This window comes from Sceloporus occidentalis, unplaced genomic scaffold, assembly GCF_023333645.1.
Source record: "Sceloporus occidentalis isolate IW3139 unplaced genomic scaffold, rSceOcc1.0.p SCAF_104, whole genome shotgun sequence".
NCBI classification, from domain to species: domain Eukaryota; kingdom Metazoa; phylum Chordata; class Lepidosauria; order Squamata; family Phrynosomatidae; genus Sceloporus; species Sceloporus occidentalis.
In genome coordinates this window covers 3421946-3442210 of record NW_028317084.1, presented here as the reverse complement: position 1 = coordinate 3442210, position 20265 = coordinate 3421946, and the positions used below count along the sequence as shown (strand labels likewise).

The window sequence follows — 20265 nt, the reverse complement described above, 5'->3', positions numbered from 1 at the left end:
GTCCTGAAAAATACTTATCAAAGGCCTGTTACAGACTGCCAAAATAAAGCTGCTTCGGGTCTCTTTGGAGGTATGCTGTTTAAATGATGCATGAGTCCTAAGAGTCTGGAGGTCGCACCAGAGCCACACTCCATTCCTAAGCACTGGAGTGCAGCTTTGGTGCAGCTTCCGGATTCTTAGGATGCATGCATCATTTAAACAGCATACCTCCAAAGAGACCCGAAGCAGCTTTATTTTGGCAGTCTGTAACAGGCCAATATGTTTAATTGTAGAAGCATGCACATTGTACACTGCAGAGAACTGAACAGCCTGATCCTATAAATGTTTACATCCAGAAAAAAGTCCCACCAAATTCAAATGGGACATTAAGCAACAATTCATGCCATTCAATTGGAAATCATATCACTTTGGCAATATGGGACGGACTTTGAAGGAAACATGCATGGAACCAGAGATCAACTCTGGGTTGGTTCTCACTGAGGTTGCTGCCCGTTATGAAAGACAATATGGAGCCCCTACCCCATTCAATGTAAAGAAACTGACTTGACTGCCAACCAGGCAATGGAGTAAGAATCTCCACTATACCTGAAGGTAGGAGACCAGTTTAGGGGTGAGGGATGTCCTCCAAGAGACAATGTCTGGGAGGTTCAGGAACAAGAGACTGCTGCCACAATTATCCATCCACCTACTAGTCATGTTCATCTCATGAAGTGGTTTCCTCCCTTTGTCAAAGGCTTGTCCTGCTGGACTATGCCATTTTGCATTGCAAGCATGGGGTAGCTCCCATGATGAAATGATCCACAGCACTATATGGAGAAAACCACTGGGAGTTGGTTCCATAACCTCCTGTAGATACCAAAAAAGGTTTGATGTTCAAGTCCCATTAAATACAATGGCATAGTGAAATGGTGTCAATTATATATAATGGAAAAACCAATGTTTCTTTATATATTTTTTGAATATTTTAAAGCCATGAGTGCTTGAATCCATGGATAAAGAATCTTTGGATACAGAGGGCCAACTGTACATAACTCTTCTCCCTGTCATTCTATTTAGCTATGTGCTACCCCCCCTCACCTGAATGAAGAAGCATTCAGTCACAAGAAAAGAGTTTGTAATGGTACAGTCCAGACACAGGTGAACCACCTTTGTGATAACTACACCTCTGAGGAAGGAACACTTCACAATGTAGGTTGTGCTTTTTCTACACTTTAAAGAAACACTCTTCCCATTCTTTTTCATTCCTTCAAGTGCATTTTTTCTGCCTTTAGTAATTATTTACAAAGATGTCAAGTAGCCCTGTGATTTGGGGTTTGGCGCATACAATATAGTCTTCTAGTGTTTCAACACTGAAATTTAGGGTAAGCAGGTCCCAGCTAGTTGCTGTCATTGCACATGACTCCCTCCTGAAGTTCACAACTTCAAGAGAAACAAAGTTACTCAGGCATTTTCTTTACTACTGATAGCCCCTTGGCCAATGCCATTTTCAAAGTATTGGCTGGAAGAATCTGTGCTCCTGTTGAGCACTGTGGAGGGAATCCTGGAAGACCGGCGCTCCTGGTTTCTGTCCCCGAAAGAGCAGCAGATCATGTGCCTCATAGTACTTGACATCTCATCGTCTTTGAAAGAGTAAATGATTGGATTCATGACAGAATTCAGCAGAGCCAGGAGAAGAAACCACCTTTTCACATTCTGAACCTCACAACGAGTGCAATTCAAGCCATCGAGAAGCAGAACAACTAGACCGGGGGTCCAACACACAACGAAGGCACCTGTCAAAGGAAGAAGAGAAAAATAAAATACAAAGATTGAGGTTATGTAAGTGTAGATTTTCAAAAAGCATTCTGTCTCACCTGAATATATATGGCTAAAGTGTCAAAGAGTAGTAGTGCATCCACACAAAATATTGCTCACCAATAGAATATCATGGTGGCTGAGCTTTGTTACGACTTGAATTCTCTCCCTTTCTACACTTCCTTTGCACGAGAAATCATATCTGAGCACCACATTTTCCCATGGGCCCGTGAACCCACAATAGCTAAGACAACACAGAGCCCCAGAGAGCATATTTCACTCACAAACCAGCTATTGGGTGAAGGGGGGGGGGGTCATTGCCCGCCAATAAAAATCCTCTCTCAAAAAATTTATTGAAAATGTATTAAGAAAAGAAGATAGAAAATTACCTTCACGAGATGAATTAAAGTTTTGGTTGGAGTATATGGATGGGAATGGCTCCGGGGGAGAGGTGCACTGAGGTGATATTTAGTATAAAATAAGCAAAGTGTTAAAGCATATATTTGTATGAAGAAAGTGTAATAATTTGTATTGTAAAATTAAAAAATAATTTAAAAAATTAAAAATCCTCCCTCGAAATTTTCCTTTGTTCTCAAATGTCCAGCATTGCAGTAACTTAAAGCTTCTGATGAGCACTGAGAAATACAATTTGGGCAACCAAAGAAAAGAGGCAGGCAAAGTTAGTAAGGAAATGCAAGCACAGCAAATGATTTTCAGTGTCTCTTTCTCTGCAGTGCACCCAACCTGATCTGAAACCTCCAGTCCCAAGAACAGCCAGGAGAGGATCCAACCTCCCTTTGAGTTTCATCCTTCAAAACTCTCTGACAGTATTCACAAAGCTACTTTTATGTTTAACCCCTTCTGTTCAGCGCCATTAAAAGCAACAAACAATGTTTTATTGATTGACTTATATGACTTGCATGTTACAAGAGATATAAATTCAAGCCAAGCATCATCACTATATACAATTCTAAGTAATCAGGTGCTATTCTGAAAGGAGTTGCTAACTTGTTTTGTTTGGTTCAAGATACTTTCTCCATAATCCCTCCCCGTATTCTAAGGACAAACAGCAGTGTGGTTTTTCCTCTTCTCAGTAGTTGCTGGAACTCTCCCTCACTCCATCATACAAACCCAGAGGAAGTTGCCCTCGTTACCTTTTTTTTTCAAAGTAGTGAAGATGACAAAAAAAAAAAGAAGAAGAGGAAAGGGAGATAGGAGAAAGAGAGCAGCAAATTGTGGCCCAGCTAGGGTTGGACAATTGTGATCCTCCTGGTGGTACAACAGACCCTAGCTAGCATAGCCAATGGTGAAGGATTGTAACACTGGCAGTCTAAAATATGGAGGGCCACCCTTGCTCTTAATCCATGTCTTAAATATAACACTGTACTAGGGAATGTCTGCTGTAATGATGGAACTTCCCTCCCCACTGCACCCATTTGTGACATCCCAGTACCTCCTTATGTGCTACAGCTGGCTGTGAAGATATGGCATGGGGCTGACCCCAACTCTATGATTCTATGATTCACACTTCCAATACTGTATCAGAACTAGAGACACATCCTAGACTTTTCTGTGAAAAAGACTACAAGACAGAATGGTTACACTGGTCAGAATACATAAGTCACATCTCAGCAAGTTAGAAAAACTAACCCAGGAGTTTATTTCACCAGCTATGGTCCTTCCTGGAGATTGGAAACCTAGCCACAGTAGTTCATGGTAACGTCCCAATTAAACTACGGTAATGTGCCCTTTATGAGGCTGCCCTTGAAGAAGACTTGGAAGCTACAGTTAGTCCAAAACACAGCACTTCAACTGCTGATTGGAGTATCTTAGACAGTATGTAATGCCAATCTATTGAATGGCTGTCAATACATTTCCGGTTTATATTCAGAGTGGCATTTAAAGCCCTAAATGGCTTGGGACCTTGATACTTGAGTGCCTCTCTGCACATTTACCCACCCGAGGACTAAGATCTGCTGGGGGAGGGATTCTCCATGTCCCATCAGTGAGAGATACACTGTCAGGACTTGCAAGTGGCTTTCTCAGCTGTGGCATCCCAACTGTGGAATGTTCTCCTCTTGGAGATCTGACTGGCACCAACACTCATGTTGTTTAGGTGCCTGCCAGGTTAAAATGTTTAAAATCTGTTTTTAACACAATATATTGTTTACAGTGAGCCCTTGGTAATAGCTTGGTTCCAGACCACCACCACCCTGTGGATACCAAAATCCGTGGATGTTCAAGTCCAGTTAAATACAATGTGGTAGTAAAATGGTGTCCCTTATAAAAAATGGCAAAATCAAGGTTTGCCGTTTGGAATTTATATGGAGTTTATCAGACAAGGGAAATTGGAATTATAAACCAATGGCAATCCGAATGCAATCATGGGGTTTCACGTTATTGCATGATAGACTACCACAAACAATTTCAGGCAACAGCAAGCTATTTTCAGGCAATGGGAAGTCAGTTCGAACGCAATTCGAATTCATGTAAATTCGCTGAATTAGCGAATTCATGTGAATGCATTCTGGCCCCACTTTCTTTTCATACGAAATTAAGAGAAATTCCTCCCATGTGATAAACTCCCTCGTCTTTTAAATATAAGCAAGCAATGGATGTTCAAACTGTGGATGAAAAATCAATGGATATGGTGGGCTGACTGTAATATGATTTCCGCTTATCTAACCTATCTTACAACATTTAAAAAGACAACAGCCAGAAAACACAATAAATACTTTTTTAAAAACAGCCGAATTGTACCACCCTCCTATGCCAACACTGCCAGTTTGTCATTCTGTGCAAAAGAGGGGAGAGAGAACCTACTTGCAACCAGCATGTGCTTAGCCCAAGCCACAATTGCTGCCTAGTTTACAAAAATAGAAAAATTATAGCTTTGTACAGAAGGCCATCTATATAAGATGCACAGAGGAAGTGCTGCTTGCTCTCTCCAAAGCTTACATTTTGAAACCCGTGCTTTCCCCCTCCCCCCCTAAAGTCTGCAAATAAATATTTCAACAAATAAACCTGTAGCAAGGAGGAAACATTCTTGTGATGGGCTGCATATCCCTTGACCAGACCAGATTTAAAGATAAATGATCTAAGCATGTCCTAGAGGTTAATTTTCCACTTAAGAACATAACCCTTGCTCAACCAGACCAAAGGCCTAGTTAGTGCGGCATTCTGTCACACTCCATCTAACCTATGAGCAAAATGGGAAAGTTACTTTAGAGGAGGAGGAATATAATGATATGCTGAAGCCATCCACAACTGAACAGTTTCAGGATAGTGAGCTTAGTCCCAAGGCATCATCCTCCCCCTGCACCATTATATATAGCTTCAGCATGTCACTATATTTATTTCTTATTAAAAATAAAAAGTTTAAGTACATTTTACCTACAGTACTCCTATGCTAATGGTGCACTCATGCTTGATTTTCCTAAGATCAAAATGATTTATCTTCTTGCATTCAGAAGCACATGAGACAATGGTCCTGCCATATCACAAACATTATAGTACCAGGGGCCCTTTCACAGTACAGTACACAGTTATAGCACTATGATTCACTTTATCTGCTATGGCTATATCCTAAGGAATCCTGGAAATTGCACTTTAGGGAAAGGTACTTAAAATTCTCTGCCAGAGAACTTTAGTGCAGTGATTCCCCAATTTTGGTCCTCCAAATGTTTTGAACTTCAGCCGTCAGATTCCCTGAGTGTTGGCCAAGCTGGCTAGGGCTTCTGGGAGTGGAACTCCAAAACACCTGGAGGACCCAAGTTTGGGAATTGCTATCCCCAGGATTGTGGTTTGGTAAGGCATTATAGGATACAGCCATAGCAGTTAATGTCTCTGATTGTTGGCTAATGGACGGATTGTAATTTTTAGAGAACTAATAGGAATTTTTGGTAAATTCAGTGTTAGTATTTTATTGTTGTATTGACTGTAAATTGTACTAAGTGTCTTTTAAGGTTGTAATCCCACCTTGATCCGTGGGAGAGGCGGGAGGTATAAATAAACTACATGTATTATTATTAATGTAGAATCATAGTGCTATAATTGTGCAGAATAAAAAGATCATAGTAATTACATGGCAGTTGCAGGATTGGGAACTGTGCCCTTAGTGGTTCAGAAACCAAGGAAGTGGCCTTATACCTAGCTTTGGCCGGCAGCAGTTCCCAGCTGCTTGGACAAACAAAGCCCTTGTCCATCATAGCTGTTTGATCCTTTTAACAGAAAAATTCAGGTAATGAATCCAGGATTAAGGACTAGCCATTCTCTCTTCCAATGCTTTGCCACTACTGTGTCTTCCACAGGATCCACCTTGCATGGCAGTTGCCTCAATCTGCCCAATGGTAGGGTCAGCCACTTTGGGACCTTCTATGAGACAAACATGTGCTCTGTCATAGTTACAGTCCAGCCCCAACAGGATTTTGTCTGTGGATCAAACAGTGGGGCAGGATGCTGGAGGGGGGTTGCAAGAGCTGCTCAACTTGGAGGCTCTGATCCTCCCTTTTCCTCTTCTCAAATTTTTAATGTGTAAAATGGCAATGTGTGCACACGGCTGTGCTGCCCATTCGGGACAACAGAATTTCAGGTGAAGTCCCATTGTCCCTAATGGCAGTGAAGCAGTGTGCACGTGCCATCACTGGGCACAGCAGGGCTGTCCCAAATGGCAGCATGGTCATGTGCACATGCAGCTGTTGGGGACAATCCAGGCTTGCTGTTCGCGGCAGCTCAAATCTGCAGATGGCAAGTCCACGGATACTGAGGTCCAACTGTAAACATAAACATGTGAATTAAAATATGCATACTAAATAAGTAAAATATTTTTATTCATAAACTACATTGAGTGGGGGGGGGCACAATACCCACATGTACATTTAAAGGAAAGTCTCAAGGCAAAAAGTTTGAGTACCATTGCTGTAGCATATCTCACTTTCACTTGCATACAAAAATTCCACCTTTCCCAACAGCCATGTGTTTAACTTCTCTCACCAGCGAGCTTTTCAGATCCAAAAATTAGCTCCCGTATTCAATATATTCAATCACTAGTTAAAACTTTTTAAGCAGGCACTCTGCTCCTTTGCACAACACCCAGCCATCTATGTGAGCTATGTAAATTCATAGAGGGAGGGAGTGAGGGGAGGCTTTCAAAAGTTCACATATAGGCATGTTAGGACAGACCTGCCAAGCACACTTCAGGTTAGCAAACTGAAGTCAAGTGCTGGCTTGCCTGGAATGTCATATCCTTTCTTTTCAAAAGTCTCTGTGGGTTTTTTTTTTTGGGGTTTTTTTTTTTTTTTTTTTTGGCTAGGAGGCTCCTCTAGCTGTAATTTGCATGCAGAATTGAAGAAATACCTTAACACAGCCTGGTGAAATTACATTTTTGTCTACAGCTCCCAGAATGCCCCAGTCAGTACAGTGGCATCACTAGGTTGGCATCCCCCAGTGCGGTGACTCGTGGTGGCAGCCCTCCCACTGACCTCTTCCCACACCATACTATACAGAATCCTTAGCAATAATTCTTGTACTAATGTTACTCACAAATAGTAATTCCCATATATCTCTGTACGTAATGGAAATAGTTGTGATATAAACAACTAGCAAAATGCAATTTACGCCTTTAAATTACATTATTGTACACACACAGCCTAAATATATTTATGTATGGTGTGGTTAAAGTGAAAATTTTGTAAGATATGTTTTTTTAAAAGAAAACTAAAAGAAAATTGTAACATTTAAAAAATTTAATTTTGATTTTTAAAAAATGCCTCTCCTTCGTCCTCCCACTGAGCCTTTCCTCACTCTCTCCAGCATTTTAAAGGGACGCAGACAAATGCTACAGCTTGTTTATGGCAAAATATGGATGTTTGGCGAACAGTAGTGTCACCCTCCCAGCTCAGGGTGTCACCTAGTGCAGCCTACACCCCCAGAGACACACCTGAATCAGTAACTCAGTTGAACTCCGTCTTTAATTTTTTAAGAGAAAAAATAGCAAAGATTATAGAAATTCCTTTAACAAGTCAGACATGAAGGTCAGGCTTCTGTATATGTGGGCCAGAATTCTATTCATGTGATACATGCAAATATGTTCTCGTACAAATATGAGTGTACTTTTTCATGTTATGCAATTTCTATAGCTCACAGCTATAGAAATGTAGTTTTGCAAATATAATCATTGTGCTTATCATTTTGCTTTCCTGGCCTGTTGTGATTATTTGGCAATGTCTTTAATTGACCACTTTATCCACTGGAATTTCAGCAACAGCCTGAACAATTTGATTGCCATTGAGCATTCCATGTTGTGCAATGGAGACAATACAGAGATAAAAAAGCAAATTGACAGATGTGCCAGCTGATATCCTGTTCAGTAATTACCTTGCTGTGAATACCAGGTGCTGAGGGCTATATTTCAGAGGAAGGAACTGGCAAAATCACCGCTTGAGTATTTCTTGTCTATGAAATACATGGGATTGCCATAGGTCGACAGGCAACTTGGAGACATGCATGCACACACATGCACTTGTGGGTGCACATGCACACATGTTTGCCTTTATTGCTGTTATCTGTTTTTAAGTCATTTCTTCATTACCGTGATCCTAATCATAAAATTCATTTCTGAGATTTGGAGTGAAGTCTAGACTGGTTTGAGATACACAGGCTTTCCTTTTTGAAACTCAGATTCTTCTGCCTTTCAGACTTTTTAGCAATCTCCCTAATCATAGAATCATAGAATTTGAAGAGACCTCAAGGGTTATCAAGTCCAACCCCCTGCCACGCAGGAAAACATTACCACCCCCACGCCCCAGGGCAAACCTATCACAGGGTTTCCTGAGAGTAAGTGAATTGCCCAAGTCAGCCAGCACATTTTCATGGCTGAGTGGGGAATCAAACCCTGTTGTTCAGAATCCAGCAGCACTCAAACCACTTTTTTGGTCACTGTGCATGAAATGACCAGAGGTCCCCTGCAACTCCACCATTCCAATTGCACAGCCTCCATCCTGACAGAGCCAAAGAGTTGGGAACGAATGGAGGTGTTCCAGCTCTCTTCCTGTTGCTGAGTGCAATCAACAGGCATCTGTGATGAACAGGTAGGTTTTGAGGTAGGTTTTGTCTCTATGGCTACATCTCCCAATGCAGGAACTCAGCCATCAAATGCAAATGTCATCATTTACAATAAAAGTTGCATAGCACATATCTACATGGGTGTTGGTTTATGCTACCAAACTGCACATTAGGATCTTGGCCTAACCATCCACTGAACTATGAAAGTTAAACTAAACTTCCCAATATGATTATGCCACTTCTGTCACAAAATATTCAGGGAAAGAATGCCAATTTCTATAAAGGCAAAAAGACAAACACACAAAAGAGAGGTATCAGCTCAGAAAAACCTTAAAGTTGGAGAATAAAAAAGCTTTTGCTTCCACCCACTCCACGAAATACCCTTTCAAATACTGACCAATGAGGATAATAATAATAATAATAATAATAATAATAATAATAATACTTTAATTTATATCCCACTTTTTGTTTCCACAATCAAAGCGGTGTACAACCTTTAAAAAATACTATACAATTCCCCCCCCTTAAAAAAGGATTAAACAATTCCATCCATTAAAATTACAAATAAAAATCTAAAAACAATACTACAATAATAAAATAACGGTGGGCAGAGTCTTAATTTGTATATGTCTGTGGGGGGAGCGTTACATGACCAGGATCTATTCTGGGAAGGCCTGCCGGAAGAGATCACATCAATGACTATAGAAAAGTGTTTACAGGGAGAGTGGGCATGAAAAGATGTACAACAAAGATGAAATGGAGTATCCTGTTACGTCTTAACTATCTACCATCCTGAAGTGGGAGCACTCCACATTGCAGTTTTGATGCACACATGTATATTATTGATAACATTTTACAGACTTCTTAAGCTACTACAGGTTGCAATGATTTTCATAAGCCAATAATAAATGTGTATGAAGATGTAATTCATTTTTCTCCTTTTCCAGAGTGATATGGCCATGTTGGTCTGATGCAGAAAAACACCAAAGACTCCTGCAAAAAACTAATAAATACATTTCACTGCTTACAATAGCCCTTCCAGTGCAATGGATACATTATATCATGCATCTGATGAAGTAGCCTCTAGACCCAAAACCTTATGCCAAAATAAATTTGCTTTCAAATTTCTAGGATGGCAAAATCTGGAACTAGTGACAGGAGCTCACCCCATCATACGGCACTTGGACCTCAAAACATTACAGATTACATCAACAGAACTGCGTATGGGTAATTGTTATCCAAGGCTATCTAATTTTCTCCACTATCTCCTACCTTGGCCAGGCAAATGTACTGTATATACTCATGTATAAGTCTAGACATTTAGGTCAAAAAACTGACCCAAAAACATGAGCTGACTTATCCACGGGTCAATATAAGTATTGTATCTTAACTCTTATTTAAAAGAAGAAACCATCTCCTGATGAAAAGCAAGAGTATAATATGTGAGGCACTGACCCCCTCTGCTCTCTCATCCATCCAGTCTTAAGAGTTATGTCTGCTGGAATTTGGTAAGTTCTTTGACATTGTTTGGCTTTGCTTCATCCTTTAGATCCTTTGCTGTATACCCCTAAATTTTACCTTCGACTTATCCACAGGTCATAACAAAATCCATAATTTTGGCCCCAAAACTTGCTTCGACTTATACATGAGGTCGACATATAGTCGAGTATATACAGGTATCTGTCATCTGTCCAAGGAGATTAGAAAACATGATAATTTCTACCGATGTACATATCTGATATAATTTCTATAAAAGGTAACAAAACACAGCAAACATTCCTCTAGATATCAGTCTTCCAATGGAACATAAAGTACATAATGATCAACATTTCTGGCTTGTTTTCTTGGAAATCAGGAAGGTAACCTGGACCGAATTCTTGCACAAGCTAAAGAGAAACATTCACCAACCAGGCAATATAAATCAATCAATGGCTGACAAGAAGAAAACAAATAATTTAAAACAGAAAGGTGGGCATTGGATCACTTGGGATAAATGGAACGCATTGTGACTTTTCAGGCACTAAAATGCGTAGATCCAGAGAGTGGAAAGAGTCATTTAAGAAACTCATCTAGATGGTAATCTCCCAACATAATAGAAGAAGGAATTAGAAACATCTGATTAGTAATCGGGATGACGTCTAACCTGAAAGAAAATGCTGCTGCTCTCCTAAACAAGTTATTAGAGTGTAAATTGTTTCAAATCTTACCCAGTTTTACCAAAGTCATTAGAAATACTGCCATCGTGTTCACCATTAGCTGAATAAAGTATTTCTCATACATCATTTCAGCCCTTCTTTTCCCACCAAAAGGCTATGAAGCACACATGAAAGAAACAGTAGATTACGAGCATTGGGGATTTACCTGGAGGCATTTTGCAATTCTTGTTAGTACTGCTTATTTGATCAAGGGTGTGCTTATCAGGTAGTCATTCTACTTGTTCTTTGACAAGTATTTTAAAACTAAGTAATAAAAACCAACTGTCCCTACATGAAATGAAGTTTTCAGAAATAGAATTGAAACCACTTTCTCCTAACAGACAAGCCTCCTGTTTGTTTAATGACTGCAGAAATCCAACTGAAGTTTTCTATATCACTGTGTATGCATGAAAATTTATTCACCTATTGTCACACAGTTTAAACAATATTGCTGAAGAAAATAGGCCTGTTTAGAGTCTTGGTGCTTATAGTACAACAACTAATTTTTTTTTAATAACTCAGGTAATCCCAACTAAAGTTAGACCCACTAAATCAATGGCATTTACATAAATATTAAGTCACCATTTAACAATTGATTCAGTCAGTCTACTTTAGTTTAGCAACTGGATCTGGGCCACTGGTCTGTGCAGAGAAAGGCTGGCTCAGATCTATAACTCTCACTTTTAAGTGACAGAGGTCCAAACCGCACTGCAGAAATAATCCAGTTTGAGACCGCTTTAATTGCCCTGGCTCAGTGGTAAAGAATCCTGGGTTTATTGTGGCACCAGAGCTCTCTAATAGATTTGGTTCTCAGAATTCCCTAGCACTGAGCCAGGGCAGTTAAAGTGGTCTCAAACCGGATTATTTCTGGAATGTGTTTGGACCAGAGTCAAAAGGATGAAATCTACAGTACAACAGATTTGATAGAAGATTCGATTCATTGGTTTTGCAACTACTTGCAGTTACCCAGGTGATCCAATGGCAGCTCATAGTGAGGCAAGTAGTTGCAAAAGTACTGAATCAAATCTTCTATCATATATATATATATATATATATATATATATATATATATATTGCCGCTCACATCACAAAAGCTTGACATGCATTTTGACATAGTGCAAACTAGTGGGGACGACAATTGTGCCAAAAAAGAAGCGATTACAAGGGGATAATGAAAAGAAAAGATCCACTTTCATAGTGGGAACGATGGATCTTTTGGAATCGATTTACCAACATAGAGTGAAGGCAAATCGGAAACCATTTTAAATAGAAGTGGGAATGAGCCCCAGGTCTCTTTAAGAGTCTCGCTTACAGGGCTGTCCTAAAGCCAACCTAACAGCACATAACATCAAAAACATCTACATCTGTTTGTCACAGTGCCTCTTAGCATGACATACATTTAACTCATGTACTATGATAGTTCAGTGTTACCAAATATAATTTCCCACTTGCTGGGTATTCTGAAAATTGTGTCCTAAAAGTCCTTCTCTTTTAAATGCCAGAAATGTGGTATTTTATTTGGGTTCTCTCAACAGCAAAGGAAACAAAAATACTCCTCACTCTTATTCCAGCTAACCACTGAAGTAGAGTTCTAGAACTAAAAATCTTTAAGTCAAGTCTTTGTATTACAGATTGGGGCAGGGAGGCATAGCTTTTTTTCAGGTAAGGGCTATACTGCCTGTCTGGAAAACCATAGTTTTTCATGCCATTGCTAAGTAGATGCCACAAATTTGCTTAATTTAAGCAAGCAACACTTCCTCTTGGACAATACTGGTACTGGCATCCTGTGGTGTTATCGCCTAGCATGCCCCAACAGGCAAGAATAACAAGGAAAAGAAATGTAAAACCACCTAGAGAAAAAATGGGGGAGGTTTGGAAGGATTTTAAACTCCCAAGATACACTCAGTTGTTTTCTTTTATCTAACAGATCCTGACAAGTTAGGAACATTTGAAACTGCTGTGTACCAAATTAAAACAATGATCCAGCACTCACTGCATGCATCGTTTATACATGTGACATATGTCCTGCCATGCTGATGCATTTCTTTAGTTTTCAAAACTGGTGGAGGGGCAGAAATGGAGCCCAGAGTCTTATTTGTACAACCATGTGCTTTGTTTCTCAGGCACAATTTTCCATATGCTAAATAAAATCAGACTGTGGTAGATTATTGTTACTACAACAGGTTTGGAGCTTAGTGAAACAATGACTGTGGATCACAATGGAAACATTACTTTCTAGATAACTAGATGCCTATTTGCCTATTTCACTGTGCCAGGACTAGTAGGTGCATTTTTTCTTCTGATTTCCCCTCTGTTTAAATTTTGCCAGAGCATGTTCAGTTGTCAAGGGGGTGAAGAAACAGTATCCTTGGGCATAGCACTGGGCAGATAAGCCGGCTTCATCTGCAGACTTTTGCTGGGAAAACAGAGGCAGCCTCTGTATTTCTGCTATCTTAGAACTGTTACAATAGCAATAGGAATCGTGTCTCACATGGCAGAGCAATGCCTTCTTTGTTATCTCCAATCAAGAAGGCAGTACTGCAAAGCACAGTACTTGGCAGATTCAAAATTATGAAAGAAGCTATTCAGTGTCTAACAGGCAGCCACAAGACTTTCACACCGACCTTCACTGTGCTTGCTATTTATGAACACCAACTCATTTTCTCATGCCCAAGAATTTTCTCTATTCTAGAACATTAAAAAACAAAAAAAGTCAATGCATTGTATTACTATATACTCCCATTCAACTGGCAATGTAAGCCTGACACTGAATTTGTGGAAAGATGTCCTGTATAAGGCATCCTTCAACCATAGGGCTAGATCACCTGCAGCTTTGACAAAGGGCATACAAGCAGTAACTGAACACTAGGTACAGAGCAATATAAGGACTATGGTTGCAATCCTGTATGTCATGGGAGGCAACCTCGAGGTGCCAGACCTTATCCAGCCCTAGGAAATTTCCTGCCCAGTCTGAGGAAGAATCTCTTCCAGTCCCAACCACTAATGCATCACATGCCCTCCTCACTAGGGTGAGTGAGCAATGCATAGAGGAATCCCACTCTTATTTCTGATCAATGGTTGAAGAGATTCCCAGCTTCACTTTGCTTCTTCCACTTGCACTTCCTAAACAGGAAACAAAGCCAACGCCTGACAAAATCTGTATTGCTCACAGACTGCTCCTTGAAGCATAAAGTTCAGCTGGGGCTCCATCTTTCCCAGCAGGGAATTCTATAAATCAAGTAGTGCATTATGAGCCACAAAGTTCAGTGAGGACTTTGTCAGCATCTTCTTCAACAGGGGAAGGCACTGCATGCATGAGATAGATTATCTCCTTAGAGAGCTGGCTGGCAGCTATGGCATCAGAAGGCATGTCCCCACCCCTAATATCATCTGGCCATCTGAAGGCTATTAAGAGTAAAGTGAGAATCCAGTCACACATGCCATAATCCCTTACTACAATTTACCTGGGTATAAGTGCCACTGAACTGTGTGTGACTTACTCATGCATAGTACTGCTTTATAAAGGGAAATGGAAGGAAAGCTTCAGGAAGAGCATGAATGAAAGATGGACAGTTTTATAAATATTCTTCAGAGACTAATCCTAAAGCCAGTAACCACCATTTTTGTGGGTTTTTCGGGCTATGTGGCCATGTTCTCGAAGAGTTTCTTCCTGATGTTTTGCCAGCATCTGTGGCTGGCATCTTCAGAGAATGCTTGCCTGGAAAAAGTTGGGTATATATATACTGTGTGAGCCTGGGAATGCAGGAGTGATTTGCATGTGTATTGTTCTGTTGCTGATGGCAGGCCTCAGGCTGGGAAGCTAATGCAAACGAGGATTAATGTCTGCTAATTGGTGATCATTATCTGCTGGGAAAGCCCCTGACTCTGAGTGGTTTCCCATTTGCATTTGCTGAGTCCTTATTTTGCTATTCCTCAGGACAGATAGCCAAATTTTGTTCACTTTAAGGGTTTCTTCTTTCCGGTTGAAATTGTCCAGGTGTTTGTGGATTTCAATGGCTTCCCTGTGCATCCTGACATGGTAGTGGTTGGCATGGTCCAGAATTTCAGTGTTTTCAAACAGTATTTTATGCTCAGGATGGTTTGTGGCATGTTCTGCTACTGCTGATTTTTCTGGCTGACCCAGTCTGCAGTGTCTCTCGTGTTCCTTGATTCTTGTTTGCACACTGCGTTTGGTGGTTCTTTGTAAACAAGAGGGGGGAGGAGAAGAAAAAGTACTACAGTTTCACTTGTATTTATCAGTGTTCAGATAAAATTGTACAGATGCAAGGGTTTAAGGAAATCCTCAAACCCCACCCTCTTATTCCCCAATTTTAATCAAATCTTGTGTTTGTGTTCAATGTACAGCCTTCTAAAAACAAGAGTGAGAGAAGCTTCACAAAATGAAATGTGGACAATCCCCTTTTAAGGTGAATGTGGAGCTCATTCCAGTATTTTAATCAGGCAAGTAGTACATAAAAGTTACTAGCCCACAGAAATGTTTATCAGTCCTTTCCAGCCCACCCAGCCCAGCCCAGCCCATCTTTACTCAAATATTATTTGCTGATGACATTATGGATAGAATTCATAAACTTCCCTCCAGCTAACAAAACCTTATCTGCTTGAAGACAATTCTTACTCACCACAACCACTATGATCTGGCTATCCAGGCTATAACCTCAATTTTTTTGTCATGTGCCAACTATTTCCATAAGTGGCTTACCACTTCTTGAGAGGATGTGTCTGGTGATTTCCTTCTCTTATGAAACTTGTTTTTAGTGCCAATGCTGTTGTGGCATGAGAGTATAACCATATTTTGCTGTTATTACTGGTCCCCATGTGCCAAACCAGTGTATCCCACACCTCTAAATAACTGCCACCGATCCACAGCAAACTAAGGATGGTAAGATGTGGAATAATCCATTATGAATACCAGAGTTCTCAAAGAGAAAGGATGCACAAAGCAGAGTCTTGGATTACACATTTCCAGTCTGGCACCAAGCTGTAAATACAAATTTCTTTCAAGTGAATGCCTCCACTTTTTGTATAAACAGGATTGACTAGAAAGGCACTTCATAGATTTCTTTATTTGATTTCCTTCCTGCACTTCTCCCAAATGGAACTCAAGGCAGCTTACAATATAAAGGAAGATCTAAATAAATTAAAACTGGTTGTAATTCACAAGCAACTACAAAGTTGCCATGCAAAGTCTTGTGACAGATAATTGTCTATAAGCAGTCCTCCAAGAGTGCCACAAGTATAGCTGTGCGTGCAAAGATGAACACAAGTAAAAAACAAATAGGTTCTACTAAGAAGCATCTTTCTGGGATGCCCATCAGACGATATATCAGAAGATGACTGAGTGGGATCTAAGCATCAGAAAACAGTATAGCAAACAGAAATGGGAATGTATTACCATAGAAGACACATCCAGCAGACACCATGTGTCTTAAGTTGGATAGTGATACATGAGCCCAACTATGCATATCCTCTTACCTAACACCGCCATGACTGTCTTCATAAGCCTCATTGGAGTTCTCCTGCGGCTGATGGATCCACTAGTGTGTGGAGACAAAACGTTGGTTTTCCTCTGGACATACATGTAGATTCTTATGTACACCACCACCATGATGAAGAAAACTCCCAGGTTGGAGACTGTCCAAAATATCAAGTAACTCCTACTATAGATAGGAGCCAAGGAAGAGCAGGATGAAATGTCACAAAGACAGTTCCATCCCAATGTGGGCACCGCACCCATGAAAATAGCTATGGCCCAGATCAACAGAATAAAAAAAGTGACCCTCTTCTTTGTGAGGTTACTGTGAACCCTCATCCGCACAACAGACATGTGTCGCTCAACAGCAATGACTAACAAATTGGCCAGAGAAGCTGTCAGGCTGGTGTCCAGAAGTCCCTGGCGCAAAAACCACCTATTGACAGTTAATGTTTTAGAGACTGGGCCAGTGTTGAACATCAAGAACACGTAGGCAATGCCAGCAAAAAAGTCCGCAGCTGCTAGATTGGCTAACAAATAGTAGAAGGGGAAGTGAAATTTCTTGTTTTTGACCACAGCCGCAATGACCAGTGAATTTGAAAGGAAAATAAAGAGGCAAAAGAATGTCCCGAAGCATAAAACAATGACAAGAGATGTCCCTGACCATTCATCTGCTGTGGCTGCATTACTTCTATTATAAAAGAAGTCCATGCGTTTATCATAGTGGCATTCATTCATCCTGAAGTAGGGAATTGCATCCTGGGAGGAGAAAAAGATGAGAAATAGAAGTTAAAACATGGTGGTAGAATTCAAAGACACAGCTGTGCTAGTCTGGAAAATCAGTATTCAAAGGGATCTGGCAGCACCTTTGAGACTAACTGAAAGACAGAAGTTGGTAGCATGAGGCTTCATAGACTTAAGCCTACTTCCTCAAGTCTACAAAAGCTCATGCCACCAACTTCTATCTTTCAGTCTCAAGGTTGCTACAAGATCCCTTTGCATACCAAAGTTAAAACAAGTGGGTTTTAATTTTCTTCTTGTTTGCAATCGCCCTGAGGTGGACATCTACTCAAAGAAATAATATTAAGATCAAACCCCATCAAAAAAAGTATGCAACTGTACCTGTTCCATGAAGCTGGCAACCTAAACCCCTTCATATACATGCAGTCTACTCCCATTACAGAATGCAAGCAGGTTTTAAGTGCAAAATTATGGACTTAACTGTGGATTTAATATTAATATACCAGATTAAACCTTTATTTAACAGCATATAAGCAAGCTATGTACCTAACTCCACATTCAGGACTTTATCAAACAGGAAAAATTCTGGGTTTAAACAGGCATTTTCCAGCGACAGTTACACAATCACAGCTAAGATTTTAACAGCATTGCGATTAGAGAAGACTTATCCCGGGATGAACCAGGAATGCTCCAGTGACAAATCATTCACAGGGAAATCTCGTTATTCCAGTTATTCCCGGGATAAGTCTTCTCTAATCGTGGTGTGTGTGAAGATCTTAACCGCAACCATGCAACTGTCCCTGGAAAATGCCTGTTTAAACTCCCGATTTTCCCCTGTGTGATAAAGTCCTCGGTTAAAGGAACTATGGCGCGTTCCAGACGCGCAAAAAGTATGTACTAGATACGAACTAGGGTTAGGAAAGTGCATCCTTTCCGGATGCCCTAACCCTAGAATGTACCTAGTACGTACAAAATGGTGGCGCCCATTCTACATGGGCGCCGCCATTGGGACGTCACGACCGCGCCGCCTCCAAACGGAGTGGCGTGGAAGTGACGTCCTGGTGCCGCGTGAGGACACCTGGGGCGCCCTTTCCGCAGTGCTGGAAGGCGCTCCAAAATGGAATGCCTTTCAGGTTTGTGTCTCTGGGCGCAGCCTTTACACGGCTGCGCCAGCGACACAAATGAGAAAGGGGCCAATTGGCCCCTTTCTCTTCGTCCCCACCGCTGTTGGGTGTCCTTGGGGCATGAAGCCCCAAGGACACCCCTTTCCAGGCTGCGGGGAAGCAGCCTTTTGCCGCTTCCCCGCAGCCTGGTAAGTGGCGGATTGGGGCTTCAGAGGCTGCCGCTGTGGCAGCTGAGGCCCCGATCTAGCGAGGAAAGGGGCGGGTACAGGCCACCCTAAAATGGCAGTCTGTAAACCGCCTAAGATGCCTTTTTGTGTAATAATTTTATAAGCAAACTTTAGAAATCAGTTTGAGTACAAAAACTGAATGAAAATTTTGACCTTTTAATTGCTAATGTCTGTCAGTCAAGAGGCAGTATCTGTTTTGATCAGCCAGGTGCCCAGCCAGTTCATTTCTATGTATGTATGCTTGTTTATTTGATGACACAGCAAGCATGCTCCATTAATTGATCTAAGCATATAGCTTCCTAAATTAAATATTTTAAACAGAGATATCCCCAGCTCATCACCATGTATGCTATATGCTGATGGTCAGACTAACTTTCTCAGAAAGTTAGTCTAACCATCTGAGTGTAGCTGAGAGTGTGACTTGTGTGAGTTCCCATGGCCAAGCAGGGATTCTAAGCTTGGTCTCTAATGTCATAGCCCAGTGCTCAAACCACACCACACTGGCTCCCCCCCCCCCACCCGCATATGTAAACACCAAGAAGGACATAAGCACAACAGGGTGGAAACTCCATATGAAATACTACCTCTCTAGGTACCACAACACAGGAAGATACACAAGGATAAAGAGAGGCCATCACAAGACACATCACAAGCATCTCTTTAAAACTAGCTATGGAACACTTCCAAAGGATGTTACACATCCATGAGATATCTGGAGAAGGATTGTCTACCAAGGTTGCTTAACCTTTCAAGTTTAAACATATTTTAGAGTATATAAACTCATTTTAGGGTAAATATATCTCTTTTCCAATAATCTCTTTCTCTGCCTTCTCCTGTCCTTGTGTCTCTCCCCCTTTTCCCTTTTCTCCTAGGAAAACTGTTCCCACCACATGCAATAAACTTTGGGCGGGGAAGCTTCTCTTGGTATCAGAAGCTTCTTATTTAGAAAAGATTAATTGGCCTGCCGAGGGAAAGGGATTTGGGGACAACCATGGCATAAATAAGGTAGGTTTAAACCTTCCAGGTGATTTTAAACTATAAATTTTAAATCGGTATTTTTTTTCATTTGGGTGATTTCAATGTGCAATGTTCATTTTAATCCCATGTTTATGTATTTTAATGTATGTGTTTAATGGTCAGTTATACATTGTATATTAATCTATGCTGTAACCTGCCTTGAGGAGAGGCAGGTAAGGAATAAAATCATCATCATCATCATCATCATCATCATCATCATCATCATCATCATCTTCCTAACTATAATTATTCTAAGTATCATCTCTACAAAGTAATGAAGCTTAGAATCCCCCCCCCCCACACACACACACACTGTTGAATCATGTTCAACTTGTGGTCTACTTGAACTCCCAGATCCCTTTCACATGTAGTCTCGTTTAGCCTGGTGTCCCCCATCCTATATCTGTGCATTTCATTTTTTCTACTTAAGAGCAGTACCTTACATTTCTCCATGTTGAATTTCATTTTCTTAGCTTTGGCCCAGCTTTCTAATCTATTCAGGTCATTTTGAATTTTGATCCTGTCCTCAGGGGTATTAGCTACTCCTCCTAATTTGGTGTCATCTGCAAATTTGATAAGTATGCCCCCAATTCTGTCATCCAAGTCATTGATAA

At 40.7% G+C, this 20265-nt stretch overlaps 1 protein-coding gene across 2 annotated transcripts in view; it reads right to left on the bottom strand.

Annotated features, from left to right (window-relative positions):
- Positions 1-236: 236 nt before the first annotated feature.
- Positions 237-20265, bottom strand: part of LPAR3 (lysophosphatidic acid receptor 3) — a 40673-nt gene continuing 20644 nt past the window's right edge. For both annotated transcript variants that reach the window (XM_089497567.1, XM_089497569.1), the window contains exons 2-3: positions 16545-17301; positions 237-1772 (exon numbers count right to left, since the gene is read on the bottom strand). In XM_089497567.1, the coding sequence (XP_089353693.1) occupies positions 1441-1772; positions 16545-17280 (1068 nt within the window). In that variant the 5' untranslated portion in view covers positions 17281-17301 and the 3' untranslated portion in view covers positions 237-1440. The remainder of the gene's footprint in view (positions 1773-16544; positions 17302-20265) is intronic.